General features: G+C 40.1%; 1 protein-coding gene across 2 annotated transcripts in view; it reads right to left on the reverse strand.

The window, feature by feature from the left end:
* Acsl5 (acyl-CoA synthetase long chain family member 5) overlaps window positions 1-15,648 on the reverse strand; it is a 46,977-nt gene that overhangs the window by 19,182 nt on the left and 12,147 nt on the right. The window contains exons 1-5 of one of the 2 annotated variants that reach the window (XM_048338265.1): window positions 9,613-9,996; window positions 9,164-9,348; window positions 6,249-6,357; window positions 1,820-1,884; window positions 1,394-1,495 (exon numbers count right to left, since the gene is read on the reverse strand). In XM_048338265.1, the coding sequence (XP_048194222.1) occupies window positions 1,394-1,495; window positions 1,820-1,884; window positions 6,249-6,357; window positions 9,164-9,319 (432 nt within the window). In that variant the 5' untranslated portion in view covers window positions 9,320-9,348; window positions 9,613-9,996. Of the gene's footprint in view, window positions 1-1,393; window positions 1,496-1,819; window positions 1,885-6,248; window positions 6,358-9,163; window positions 9,349-9,612; window positions 9,997-15,648 lie in introns of those variants that run through there. The other variant, XM_048338264.1, reaches the window with a different exon arrangement.

Below are 15,648 nucleotides of genomic sequence, written 5' to 3' on the forward strand. Positions count from 1 at the left end.
AATACATACAAGAGGAACCCAGCACCACTGTGTCTACCTACTCGGCAGGGTGAAGAGAGACAGGAAGTAAAATTGGAAAGTAAAATGAGGGACTGTGAATGTGGCCTAGTGTAGAGTACTTGCCTAGCATTCATGAAGCCCTGGGTTCCATTCTTCAGCACCACATATAGAAAAAGTAGGAAGTGGCGCTGTGGCTCAAGTGGTAGAGTGCTAGCCTTGAGCAAAAAGAAGCCAGGGACAGTGCTCAGGCCCTGAGTTCATGCCCCAGCACTGGCAAAAAAAAAAAAAAAGAAAAAAGAAAGGAAGGAAGGAAGGAAGGAAGGAAGGAAGGAAGGAAGGAAGGAAAGAAAGAAAGAAAGAAAGAAAGAAAGAAAGAAAGAAAGAAAGAAAGAAAGAAAGAAAGAAAGAAGGAAAGAAGGAAGAGAAATCTGGTCAGGATAGGCCTTCACTGTCAGTTTAAGTATTATAAACTCAACTGTATTTCCTCTCTGTGCTCCAAACTCATGCTGGATCCTTAACCCTCCCACACACCCACAACATGACTATATTAGAGATAGGGCATTTAGAAGGTAAGTAGAGTTAAATGAGGCCATACAAGTAGAGCTGTGTAGGACAGGTGCCCTCATTAGAAGAGGAAGACACACCAGGACACGTGCACAGAGATGTCATGTGAGGACATAAGAAAGTGACCACCACCTGCAAGTCACAGAGAAAGGTCCCAGGAGAAATCAAATCTACTGGAATTCGTGTGTGTTTTATTTTGGTAACCCTTGCAGACCAATAATACAAAGTTTGGTGTTAAGTGCCTAAACCAGTGACAAGGAAGGACATCTTTTTCTGGAAATAAATAAAAATGGAACATATAGAGTCCTCTAAAAGTGCAGCCCTTGCTTTTTGGTCTAAGCTACAAATCTTGTAAAAGCAACTAGCTCTAGTGAGTATATAGACTATACAAAGTTACTGGGCTTAAGGACTTATTGGAACTTGAAAATAAGCTTAGTTCCAATCATCTAAACAGGTAATAACTGTTTGCAGCTCACTATGGAAAGAGGGAGACAACCAGACTCAATAGCAATGGGCGATGTTTTACAAGCTCAAGTACACAACATGCTATTTTCAGTTCAAATGCAAACTCATCCATTTCTACGACACCTCCATCATTTTCCCATTTTCCCCATATAACAATCAGGCTGGCTTAAATCACCCCCACTGGACTGGGAAATAAAACTCCAAACACACACATTAGATTACTAGGACTTTAGGTGGCTCTTAATCCTAATTCAAGTAGAGAAATAAACATTATGAAATCTTTAAATAGCTTTGGTAAGTCAGCAGCAAGTGTCATGAGGGTACACTGGAGAGGACGCCATTTTCTTTAGTTCAATATGGTTACCTCTGGTCTGTTCTGAGCAAAGATGCCAAGAAACTGGTCCGGTGATGGTTTATATCCTTTATGTAAGAGACAGGAGCCAAGGTACTCTGCTCGATCAGAGACCTACATAGGGGTGGGAGGCGGGGAGACCAAATTAGTTGGCTAACACCTGTAATCCTAGCTACTCATAAGGCTGAGATCTGAGGATTGCAGTTCAAAGCCACCTCAAGCAGGAAAGTCCGTGAAACTCTCCAATTAAGCACCAAAAAAGCTGTAAGTAGACCATGGTTCAAGTGGTAGAGTTCCAGCCTTGAGCAAAAAAGCTCAGGAACAGTGTACAGGGCCTGAATCCAAGCCCCATGACCACAAGAGAAAGGGGGGTGGGTGCAAACCAGCTCTTAAAATATATAGCAAAAGAATCTTTCTAAAAGCAGTGGCCTGACTTACCTGTTTGTAGGACAACCATCTATATGGCTGGTTTGGTTTTCTGTATCCCAAGCAGGGCCCATTGTCTAAAACATAACATTAAGAGAAAATCAGCTCATGTGGCAAATACTTTGTAGAGGGATTAAAGATATTTAGAAGACGTGAAAGCACAAAGGATAAATCTAGTAAGAATGTGAGGTTCCTATATGTCCAGGAAATTCAAGGACAGTTAATATTGAGTCCCCAAAGGCAGACTCTTATAAACTACATTTGAAACATTTAGGAAATGTTACACAGCAGAATGTCCCAGTATTGAGTCTGTGACTATGGTAATGACGGATATTCAGAGAAAGTTATCAACATGGCCTAGCCACATACTAAGTACAAACACACCCATGAATAAGTGCAAACAGCTTGTATGGAATAATCTTGGATTGAGCTTCCATGAAATAAAATAAATGCATACTCATAGAAACATAGGAAAAAATCAATATGTGAACCATCAGTCTTAGCATGCAAATACTATTATTAACACTACTTCCCTCCTTAGAGCCTTTGTATAGTTTAAAGAGTTAGGCTCATTCACATTTTGAAATGACTACCCTAATTTGGTATCCTGCTTCCTTTTCCAATTTGTTATAAAGATGCCATGTTTCTTTTCTGTAGAGATTTCAGTGGTGATATGAAGAAGGGCTCTACAGTCATGGATTAGTTCTCATTTGGGGTATTTAGATTGGTTCCAAGTTTCTAAACAATGCTATGTGACATATTTTCAAACTGATAGTTTCAAAGTTAGAGCATTTTCTTAAAGTAGTCTGTTGGAAAGAAATAAGTGGTCTGGGGAAGTGGCCTGATTTTGGTTACCTAGCACTGTGTGTGTATGTGTGTGTATATTGGTATCAGGGCTTGTGTTCATCCTCTCATTTGGCTTTTTCCACTCATAGCTAGTACTCTTCCAAGCCTTTAGTCCAGTGCTTTGCTAGTCCAGTGTTTTGCTGATAAACTGAAGTCATAGACTTTCCTACTCAGCTAGCTTTGAACCTCAGTCCTCAGATGTTAGATCCTTGAGTATATACGATTACAGGCATGAACCACTGATGTCCGGCTAGTGATCACTTACTTTTCACCTCCTAAAAAATATTCTGCTTTGATCATTTTGATAACTTATTACTTTCATCAAAGTTTCTTTTGATGGCTAATGAAGCAGGACCTTTCCCTTATTTGTTTCTTAGGTTTTACTGTCATAGATAATCTATTTCTGTATTTCTCTTGTGTGTGTGAAACTATCTTTTAAGATATGGAGGCTTGTCAAGAACTACAATACTTTGATATTTTCCCAATTGGTGTCTTATATATGGCCATAAAAATTCAATTTTTAAACAACTAAGCCACTTGGCCTTATTAAAAATTAAAATAAATCTGAAGATACTTACTTATTAGATCAAATAGTTAGTTTGGAAAAGTAAGCTTGAGAGGTTATGGTTAAAGAATAACCTCAAGTGACTGAGAAGTCTCCACATCTAAGCCCAAATGCAACGAGGCTGCATTATAAATAGAAAAGTATAGGGGGAAAACTGTACACAGAGGATCTGGCTGAATTGCTGAGAAGAACTGAAGTCCTGCCAAAAGGAAACATTCAGGAGAAGGTGACTAGGAATTCAGAAGCTAATAAAGGAACTTTTCAATTAAGTGACATAGAAAAAAAAAGAAGGAAAGCAGGAAAGAGACATTTATTCTGATTAAGAAGATAAAAACTATGAATGAGGAAACACTAGCAGTTTTCTTAGCAACGGAGTAGCTCTAGAAGTAAAAATCTTAATCTTAACTTTGCTTGAAGTGTGTCCAGTCCTGATCTGTTCTGACATTGTGAGGTTGTGACATTAGTCACTCAGTGCTACCCACTGACTGAAAGTTTATGTTGCCACAGGCACACTAACTTCTTTGGTCCCCTCTCACTATTTTCATCCTTATTGGACTAAGACATATGGAAGAGTGGGGCAACTTTTTCTAGCTCACCCAGGAAGACACTGAGCTGTCAAATGAGGAAGAAAATACCCTATATCTCTTTATTATTCCTTGATTAATAGAAATGCTAAGAGAGGTCCCTGGCCAAGGAACAAGTCAAGTAATTGCCCCAATGGGACAATAACTCAAATCTCATTAAATTCTATTCCCTAGTCAACTTCAGCCTATTAGCTGAACTCATGACCAGGCAACAGCCTGGTCACCTTTTATTAACTTAATCACTTCAGACCCCATTGGGTTCTAAGGTGTGGCTAGCTTCAAAGAGCCCAGCAATGAACAACTTCTTGGCCAAGTAGTCCCCTCAAGCGAAGGAGAATTTAAACTCGGGCATGCACAATCCTCAGAAGCTATGTACTTTAAAAATACTTCCTGGGGTTTATTGGGTTTCACCATCTGAAATTCTGATTCAGTGGCACTAATGAATTCACATAACATCTGCAGGTGAATCTCAACATAGATGAACTACTACTGGCTAGGACTTAGAAGGATATATTTGTACTAACATATTCAACCCAGATAATAGCATTATTGCTTTTCTATGTTAGTAGTTAAGCCATTATTCATGCCTGTTTGCATCTTTACCTTATATGTGCTACAGCCACCTATTATAGGCTAAATGACTGGGTTTTAGTCACAATAACAATTCATGTTCAATAAATAAAAATTCTACAAACAAAAATCCCGAAGGAAATTCTACTGTTTTAAGCAAGCAACTATTGTTTGCAGAGAAGTTAAGAAGCTAAAGCTTAGTTTGCTTTTTGTTTTTGGCATAGAGTGTTAAAAAATGCTAATTTGGGCCCCAGAAAGACATTTAAATAAAGCCCCTTGTGGAGCTTTCCCATAGAAACTTTCTTTACAATAAATATGTCATTGTTAGAAGAATTAACTATTTTTATTAAACACTAAGAGCCGGTCTAAAATAGAACCATCCAATCAACTAGAGATACATAGGTTTCAGTATCAACTCCAACATCTCCTAGTCTTGTGACCTTGGGAATATTCTTGAATCTTGGAGTTACCATTTCTTTATTTGTAAAAACCAGGGAACACGGTCAATTATTCCCTGGAGCTTAGAGAAGATGAAGTAAATAATGTATGTGGGCTATCCATCCCACAGTTAGTACTTGAAAAGTTGGCTACAAATATCATCATAGACATAGTTAATAGGCAGAAAGGAAGGAAGGGATAAGTAGCCACTCAGGAAAAACTACACCTCACAATGTCACTCAAAAGAAAAAAGGAGAGCTATGAGCCAGGTGATTTTTGAAAGGAAATTTGTTTTCCTAGCATTGTGTTCAATGATACAAGACATAAGACTTGATCTGTTCCAAATTGTCAAAAGCCCACTTGGTGCGATTTCTAAGAAAACCTCAGGATAAACCTCTGTGATATTAAATACTGGGGCAGGGCCAGAAGTATGGTGTTGGAATCAAGGACAAGGTAAGAAGTTAGGAATCCAGAATGCTAATCCTGCCTCAGACTTTTCACAGGGAAAAGTATTTCCAACAAGCATGCTCTTGAACATGCTATTATTAATTGAAATGGGGATGCTAAATCTAACCAATACCATCGTGGCCACAAGGTGGTTGATAGGGAATTGGGTTTAATTGACGCCATCTTGTCTTCATGGTAGGGGCAAGAAGTCCCACCTCCCAGGTGATAGGCTTACCTGAGTTCCTAAGGCCAGGGGCAGGGACTTGGACAATAGGTTACTGGATCTGCCAGTCTTGGGTCAGGAACTCTCAAGCTCCCTGTGACCCTGTCCCCTGCCTGGCCTGACCCTATTCAGGCCCAGACCAGCTCAGTTGGCATTAAGTCACACCTCATGTCTGTGTTTCCTGTTTCCTGTCTCTCCTCTGGTCACCATGGTGTCTCACTTCAGCTCTCCATTGGGGTTGACCTGGTTTGTTGGTATTGCTTTTCTGCTCTCTTGCTCTTATGGCTCAGTTTTCTGACAGTGTTAACTGTATTCTAGGGGCTGCAGGTTTTTGTGACAAGAGTCCACCTGCAATCACCAGCTGTCCAATAAAGATGCCTGATCCCACCTCTCAAAATGTGACTTCTTTGTTTCTTGTGATCCAGTTACCTTACAACAAATGAATTAATCAAAATATTTTCCTATACCTCATTGTCTCCTGACACTGGACAGAGAAGTTTCTTCTGTTGAGAAACAGATCAGAGAAGTGAGGTGGTTTGTGTGAGATTAACTAGTAGCCATGAATGGAAGAAGTGGATTTCAAAACCATATCTCCCTTGCACCATCTCCAAGACTTAGCCACATGCTGAGCTAATGTTGCTTCTATTTTGTATATTATGCTCCCTTTGGAGTGTCATGACATCTGAACAGCTAAGGTTTTAGAAATGAGACAGAGAAGAAGGGAATGTGAGACAGTTGCACCTGAGGCTTCTTACAGGCCAGGCTTACCAGACACAGCAAGTCCTCTCTGGAAAATTTCATAGACTGTCTTGGCATCTGAGTAGTAATAACGCATAAGGTCGTTGTTCTTCTGGGAAGCACCCTTCCGCGCTCCTCCCTAAGACACAAGACCAAGTTAAGGCCCACGTCCTCATCTCACTGTACTCTTTCCAAAACTTTCATGGGCTAGCAGAAGAGCATGTAAGTGCTGATTGTGAGGTCACAGCGATGTTATCTATTTTCTAAATCGCCTCATTGTGGTAGCACAGAAATTTTGGAACAGGCAGAACTATAAAGAAAAGCTAAAAATCTGACGTGTATTAATCAATTTTCTAAATCTCATAATTGTGGTATAATCATATCACAGAAATTTGGGAACATATGAACAAATAAAGGAGACAGAAAATCTGACCTGAAATCCCAGCACCCAGATTGTCATAATTATGTTTGGTAACATATAAATGGGCACGTATTTAGAGGGAGAGAGAGAAAGAGAGAGGGGGGGAGAGATTTTCTGTGTATACATTTCTGTTTTTAAGAAAATCATGTCAAATCTAAATCTATGCCAAATGCATACATTATGTCCTAGGCACTGGGTAGATACTAAAGATGAGAATTTAGACCAAATAGGTGCCTTTGAGCACTTTATATATTGGCATTTCTGGAATGTGGCAGGCAAGATGGGAAAGACATGCAAATATAATTTTATGCAGTACATACTGTAATAAAAGTACATAATTTGGGAAAGAAAACAACTAATTCTATATAAAAAGTAGAAAGGTTACAGCAAAGAAGTAATGTGTTAGTAGAGACATGATTTAGGTAAGGTAGGAGAGAGATAAGAAGAGCAATTACCAGGAAAAAAAAAAGCAACTTGAAAAAAGGCAGGAAAGAAGGGGAGCATGGAAGGGAGGGGACTAGAGGGAACTACTGCTAGTGGGAGAGCAACTAGAAAACAAAGAATTGAAGAGAGAGGAAACAGAAAGGGACTCTTCTACAGGGCTACCAGATGGAAAGAACTGCAGGTATAGTCCAACCCTCAGGAGCATTAATCTAAAAACAGAATAGCCACAGATTAGAAAAGTATTCAAAAAGCTGTAAATTATTAGTTAAGATAAGGTCTATAAAAGTACTAGGGGAAACACATGGAGTATATTAATAACAAGTGACCTGATTTAATCTAGAACCCCAGGGAATACTGCCAGGAGAAGGTAGAAGAAAGGAAGAATAAAAGACAATTCATCATCTTTTGATAAGAAGAGATAGAACCGATGTGAGACAGAACAGAAAAGTGTGTGTGTGTGCGTGTGTGTGTGTGAGAGAGAGAGAGAAAGAGAGAGAGAGATGAAGTGAAATAAAGAGCCATGTAGAACTTGAGTTATTTCAGCATTCTGAGGTGAGATCTACAAGATGAAATTTGGGTCTTACGGCTTTTGGGCACAATTCTGTCATAAAAGGCAGATGTTTTCTCAGCTGTGAGGAGGTAGACAGTAAAGGTTGTTGACTGCAATGCTGACTCTGGCATGTCATTTGCTTTTGTACATAAAGTTTTATTGGAATAATCATGCTTAATGGTTTGCATATTGTCTTGTACTTTCACTCAACTAGAGCAGCATAAACAAGCTGCAACAAACACTCCCCAGCCCATAAAACGTTAACTATTTACTGTGTGGGCTGCTAGAGAGTTGGTTTGCCAACTCTACTGTAAATGAATCAAAAGATGTAGAAAAAACAACAACAACCCTAGGATAAAGAGAGGAAAGAACTCAAATGAGAATGAAAGACTTCCTTGAGGTAGGTATCTTCCTTTACCTCATAGATGGCATGACAAAAGGGGAAAAGGAAGAGTTTTAAGAAGTCTCAGGTTCATTGAGAGGAAAACCAAAGGAGAAGCCACTGAATTCAGAAGTTAGGGTGTGAATAAAGAAATATTTCCAGGACCACAGAGAAAACTTGAATGGCAAAAGATCAGACTCAAGAGGTTGAAGTTGAGAAGAAGAAATCAACACAGAGACTGCTCCTAAAGATCTCTGGTGGGAAAGACAGAGGGGAGAGAGCAGCTGGTGGCAGACAGGACAGCAAAATCATAAGGAAAAGTGGACATTTTGATGGCACAAAAGATGGTGGGAGGGTAGAGAACACAGGAATCTTGAAGTAAGATTCCTGAGTAAATGAAAGAAGCTTGTCAAAAGAAGAGAAAGGCTTGTCAGTCTGCAAAGGAACAAGAATATTTTGCTCTCCGAGAAGAAATAGGATGAAAGGGGACAATACTGTTCACGAAAAGATGAAGAGAACATTTTTGCAACTTCCCAAATATCATCATAAGTATATGAGGAATCCAATACCTTGATGAAGGCTAGGAGAAATTAGCCCTTCAGTTCCTACCAGGATTAAGAATGATTTTTAACTTGACATTAGATTTGAAATCAAGAAAACAACTTCTTGAACCTTCTCAAACCATGGGTATTTCAATGAAAGTGTTTCCTACTTCCTATCTCTGTCATCTAGATCATACATTGACAACCTTTTTCTCTAACTAATTAGATGAGCCATATTTTAGGCCTTGGGAAATTTAGTGACCCCTCTCCTTTTTTTAGTTTATCCTTTAAAAAATATGAAAACTTTTCTTGGCTTACCAGTTGCAGACACACACAAAAAATATTTGGCCTAAAAGCTGTAGTTTGCCAACCTCAGAACTTGATTTCTGGCATCCTGTGATCTAGCTATGTTTTCATTTTGTTACTGAAAGATATGCTAGTAATTGAATTTTAAATTTATAATTAGCCTGTTGATCAGCAACCTAAAAGGTCTTCTTCCTTACACTGTACCTAAACCCCTTCCTCTTTATGAATCATCCCTTGGGCTTGAAGCTATAGTTTGGGTTGAACGAGGTTGACCCACTAGAAAGACGACTGGAAAATTACCTCAATTCCCACAGACTGATTATCCAGGTCAATGAAGGGTAAGTCTGGCTGAGGTCTGTTGATCAACCATAGGAAGATGGCGGTTCCAAAAGTCAGGAGGCAAATCAGTGCCGGGGTGGGAAGTGGGGAGAACAAGAAGTTAAAGATAAAAAGCATCTTTGTGACCAGCAGCAGGAAATGTAGACCTTAAAAAAAGGGGCAGGGGGAGATCAAGAAAAAAAAAAAGTTAGAGGAAGTAGCTATAGTTACTTTTTTTTTTTTTTGCTTAATAGTTTGTATTTACAGAAAGACACAGCCTCTTTCTTTTCTCGCTCTCTCTTACACACACAGACACACACATAGACACACACCACACACACGCACACACACTCTCTCTCTCTCTCTCTCTCTCTCTCAAACTCTCCAAAAGAGAGGTAGATCTCTCCAGCATAATTTCTTCCACTGTTTACCTTAGCAATGGTGGAAATTACAGAACGCGTTCTCCACCCGGCCACTTGACCGTCCTCACACAAGGCGGAAAGGATCAAAGAAGAGAAGTTAATCATTTCCCAGATAATTTTGAGAACTGACTGCCTGTTTAGTTTTGGCTCCCAGAAACTAGAGGAAGGTCGGCTGGACTCAGCCTACGCTGACAGAGCTGGCGGTGCCAGGCAGCTTCCCTTGCTTAGTTCAGGCAGACCCATGGGTCCGGGATTCTTCCGGTTAAATCTCCCTTGTGTTAACCAAACACAAGAGGAGAGACGTCTGGAGAGGTGACGTCACAGGTTTTAGAAATCAATCATTTTGCCTGAAGGACATTTCCTGCTGGTCAGATAAACCTTGCTCATTGCTTTTTTTTCTTTTTTCGGGGGAGGGGAATATCAGGAAGGCCTCTGGGATGAACAAATGGGCTGTGCCCAGTGTCTTTTCTTCCAGTGGCCTCATTCTCCACCCTCATTTCAAGAGCAATATTATCTAGGTGCACATAAAGGATGCCAGCTACTGGACACCAACCAACACATGGTGAGCACTGATAATTTAGACCAGGAAAAGATCTCAAGGAACTAAAGCAATAAAAGTGTTCCCACCCCAGATTTTCTTAGTTTCCAGCCAAGTTCAGCTCCAAGCTACTCTAGCAGAACCCTGCCGAAGTTACTTTTTTTTTTTTTCAACTATGATCTCATAGCTTTCAGACTCAGGATAATAATAACCCAAGGAGCAGTAACTCTGTCTAGCCTTGAGATGGGGTGTTTGGATGTCTAGGTTCATTGGATGAGTTAATATTATAAAGTAGGATTTCCCACATGAGAAATTAGATGTTCTAAGGGGGAAAGTGACTTGTAAGCTCACACACTATTGCCCATTTTCACTTCCTTGCTAACAATCTATAAAACCACAACTCCATCTTCCTTCTGGATTCCAATCACTATGGTCCAAGCGTCGGAATATGTCTGGCACCTTACAGATGACAGCAAGTGAAGCTCCAAATTGGCATTCTTCCAAGTTTACTGCAACTCTTGACGGCACAGTATCTCAGAGAAGAGGCCAAACGTTCCTACTCAAAATCAAAAGGGCAAAACAAGGGCTGGGGTCTTGGTTCAAGTGGCAGGGTACCTGCCTAGCAAGAGCAAGCCAAGGCCCCAAGTTTAAATCCCAGTATGGCCAAAAAATTTAAAAAAAGCAAATCAAAAAGAAAGGGAAACACAGTGGCAAAATAAACCCAATAATAAGTTTGATTAGATTGGGATTGCAGTAGTCCTTGGAACTTTCCGGAAGTTGACATGGGCTGGCTTTGGTGAGGGTAATACTACATTCTGATGAGAGAAAGGCCATAAGGCCTAGGAATTGCGTGTACATAGGAACAGGGACAGCCACAAAAGTGACCTTGAGTTATCACTGATCCTTTCACTGCCCCTTGATTGGTGATGGCCTGATATCAGAATTGTTGCTTTGCATATTGTGGAGATGAACAACCTCCAGAGACTAAAAGGATAGTTCCAAGTTCTTGTTTCTTTCCACATTGCATTAGGAGAAGTAAATGAAAACAAAAGTCAGGCCTCACCGGGGCTGGTTATATGACAAGGTGTTACTGTAACTCCTTGGCAGGGTTAAGACAGCTGGGGCTGTTGGAATCCAGGTGTACCTGGTGTTATACAATACCCCAGAGGTCAAAAACATTCAAGAATCAGGCATCCAGTACAACATATATAGGCCAACCAAGCTAATCTGAGCTCTGAAGGGGGTACAGGAGACACTGGCAGAACAAGTGGCATGTCAATGCTTAGAAGAAGTCTGCTTTGTGCTCCCCTCTCCTGTCTACCACTAATCCCTGCCTTTGGGCTGGGACACTGGTACTAGCCTAGCAGGATCTTATCATCTGAGATTCTTCCCTCTGCCCCAATCTTGGCTCCACCGGATCAGATCTTACCTGGAGCTTCTTCTACTGTGGGAACAAGTTGGGACACTGAGGACTTTACTCTCTCCTCCAGATGGTAAACTTACATTTTAATGGGAGCCTTTATGATACTCCTCAAAGTAGAGTCTAAAGGTGAAGGTTCTGTTCAGTGGTGGTGGTATAGGGGTAAGAAGAGAGGAGGGAGGGTGAATCACCTGGCATGTAACCCAGTAGGAGGAAAGGGGCAGAAAATTCCTAATTAGTCTCAAGGGGGCACAGGCTGTCAACCCCAGCTGATTGTTAGCACATAGTCACATGGGCCCAAGGTCACCTGACCATCAGATTTCCTCTCTAGATAGCCCAGAAGGCTGGATATTGTAATGACACAGGATAGGTAGATGAGTAGATATGAAAATAAATGAAACAAAAATTAAAACAAAACCCAATAAATATTGAAAGTGACAGGCACAGAAATTAGAGCCAGGAAGTAAACTGAAAAACCAGATCAGCCAACTCTCCTTCTATTACCTCTTTTAGAAGTTACAAGAATAAGAGCAAAATCAGTGTCTCTGCCCCAGTCTTCTACTTTAAGGTGTTAAGAAGCTGTACACTCTACACACTTTGCCAGATCTGGCAAAGGGAAGTCATGAAACACCTTTTGTTTCTGTGTTCCGGGCAGGCCTAGAGCACATCTCCATGTTTTAGAAGAATGAACAGCACTCATCATGGCCACACAGAACCACTGAGCGTCTCTGATTAAGAATTGCTGGACAGACATGATCACACATATACCTTCCAGATTACTTTATAAAGATTCCGGGTAAAGAACACTATATGGAATTAGGAACGGGAAACCTTCTTCCTTTTTTCCAATTCATTCTATTCTCTTCTCTTAGCTAAAATAAACTCTTGCTTCAACTTCCATCTGCAAGGCTCTCCTTTTTATGAAACTCTTTGCAATTATTTCCATTTGTGAATCTCAAGTTCCTGTAGGTAACAGTACAACCTGAGTTTAACTAGTAGCAAACTGTAAGAGCTAGGAATGTTACCTCCTCGATTACTGTGGAACAAGTTCTGCAATACATGACTACGTTTAGACAGACTTTGGTCATATTGCCCACAAGTGAAATGAGACTGCCCTGTTTGTGACAAATGAGGGAGACATTTAGAAATACCTTCATGAGAGTGAAAAGGGATTTGATTTGCAGAAGGTATTGAAGGATACATTTGTCAACCAAAGTAATTTACTGCTTCAGTTTGCCATTGTTGACCAAGTATCCAACTCAAGTAGGAGATACATGAAATTTTAGAGGGTTCCTTCCTGCCACTCTCACATTAATTTTAAATTGTTATAAAATTTACAGAATAGAACCAACTACTTTAAAACGTGCAGTTTATAGGCTAGCTACTTGGGAAGCATAGGATCATAGTTCCAGGCCAGCACAGGCAAAACATAAACAAATAAAATTCACTAGATCCTATGTCAATGAAGTCAGATGTGATGACCATGTCAACGACAGAAGAGGGTGATTATGATCCTGGCCAGCTTAAAAATAAGCAGAGCAAAGTAGCTAGAGGTATGGCTCAAGTGAGAGAATGCCTGCAAGTTCAAACCTCAGTACTGAAAAAATTAAAACCCAACCCCTAAAATGTAGCAGTATTTACTACATTTATAAGGTTGGGCAACCATCATCCTTTGTTTCAAAATATTCCAAAAAAAGGAAGGAAATTCCATACCCACCAAATAGTTATGTCCCATTTCTTCCTCTTTCAGCCCCTACACTGAACATTAACCTGCCGTCTGTTCCTATGAATCTTGCTGTTTTAAATATCTCATATAAGTGGAATCACATAATATGTGACTTTTTGTGTCTGACTTCTTTTATTTAGCAAGGTATTATAGAATGCATCAGTAACATTGCTTTTTATGGCTGAATATGATTCCATTACCTAGGCATACTACATTTTTTTCTGACCATTCTCATTTGATGGATATCTCAGTTCTACTTTGGGCTGTTGTGAATATTAGTAGTCTTATTTTTGTTTGAGTACCTTCCTCAATTTTTAGGGTCCATACCTGGGAGAATTACCAGGTGACATGACAATTTTATATTTCACGTTTTGAATACCTACCACACTATTTTCCACGGTGGCAGCAGCATCCTACATGCCAGACAAGAAAGAAGGTCCTCATTTCTTTATAACCTCACCAACAATGCTGTTTTCTGGAATATTGAAAAATCACAATCCTAATGGGTCTGAAATGGTATCTCAGTGTGCTTTTGGTTTTCAACTTCCAGTTGACTGATCATCTTTTTATGTGTATTTCTTCTTTGAAGAAATGTCTGTTCAGATTCTTTGTTCATTTTCTAATTGGGTTCTTTGGGTTTTTTGTGGTTGATTTGTAAGAGAGCTCTTTATATATACTGGGTACTCGACCCTTATAAACTATATAATCTCAATATTTTCTCCCATTCCATAGGAAGCCTTTTTACTCTCTCAAGAGTGTCTGTTTTGCTGCTTAACACACACATACACTTTAGATCTTATGAGATCAATGCAAGAAAGGATTTAGAACTATACCATGAGTAATAAACACTATTTCAATGGGAGCAAGTCAGGACTGAGAAAAGATGAGATCTTAGCCATGGTACAGGACAGGGGAATTCTGGTTGTGATTCTACTCTGTACAGTCTGTGAACATTTCCAGGTGTGTTCAAAGAAACGGCACAATCACTACACAGAAGCCCCTGCAAGCAGCTGGTGTGTTAACATTTCCTTTTCCTTTAAGGTCACTTTAAGGTCATGATTTTACTTTAAGATCACATTAGGAGCAAAGGGAGAAGGGAGAGGTGTGTGGTAGTAAAGAAAAAAAAAAGTTTCATCATGCTGTGGCTGGGAGTTCCCTTACTGGGTCATGAACACACAGCAGAGCAAGCCACAACACACTCTAGGACAAACCCACAGAGAAGTTCTCTCAGCCTTTTGAATATCAGCATACCTCCATCCCATATCCCAGGCTGTCCCTCCTCTTAATGGTCAGAGCCAAAATCACTCATTTCTTGGCTTCTGACTGCTTTTGTGTCTGAGCCAGGGAAAAGACACCTCCTACCCCCCCACACCCCCATGCATACTTCCTGAACGTGGTCTTGTTGAGGTTCAGAACCTCCCTCCCCAATTTTGCCCCTTTGTTGGTTTAGAGTAGCATTTCTTCTTAAAGTCTCTCTTGATAAAGGTCTAGTATCCAGGATACATACAGAACTTTCTTACAGATCAACCACAAAACGGACAAACAACCCATTTAAGAATGTTCCTTCCTTTCTCTTTTTCATCCATTCTTTCAATTCTTCCTTCATCTGTGTGTGTGTGTGTGTGTGTGCGCGCGCACGTGCATGCATGCTTGCTTGCTTGCTTGATTTTTTTTGTACCAATATTGGGGTTGGAACTCAAAGCTCATGTGGCTTTTTCTCTCAAGGCTGCCACTGAACCACTTAAGCCACAGTTTCACTTCCAACTTTTTGCTGGTTGATTGGAGATGAGTCCCACGGACTTTTCTGCCCAGGCTGACTTTAACTATGATCCTCAAATCCCAGTGGCTAGAATTATACACTTGAATCACCTGGCCTAAGTCTGATTTTCTTTTCTTTCTTTTTTTATTTGTGGTCTGAGACCAGAACTCAAACTCAGTACATGACATGACTACTGTCGTTCATTGGCTGGCGCTCTACCAACTGAGCCATGTCTCCAACTCCCATAAATCTCATTTCCTTAAAGGAACTTTTATACTCTATCACTCAAGGTATTTTTTATTCTGACTCTGTTTACTGCTCTGAACTTTTCAGGCTAACAAGGTTTTCTCTTGAGAGTGTCTTTCTTTTAGAAGATTGCATTTTTTTGCATAAGACTTTGGGTTCGATCTCCAGCACAGCAAAATAGTACATATAAATATGCACTCATACATATAGACAGACAGTAAAGACATACAAGATTGTCACAGACAAGGTTTATGTCACATGGATCCCCTTCAGAGTTCTATTTTTAAGCATATTTTCTACTCTGAACCTGAGTTTTTACTCTTCCCTTTGCCTGTGGCCCTATTCCCCAGATCTGA

Source organism: Perognathus longimembris, chromosome 2 (assembly GCF_023159225.1).
Source record: "Perognathus longimembris pacificus isolate PPM17 chromosome 2, ASM2315922v1, whole genome shotgun sequence".
In the NCBI taxonomy this organism is placed as follows: Eukaryota; Metazoa; Chordata; class Mammalia; order Rodentia; family Heteromyidae; genus Perognathus; species Perognathus longimembris.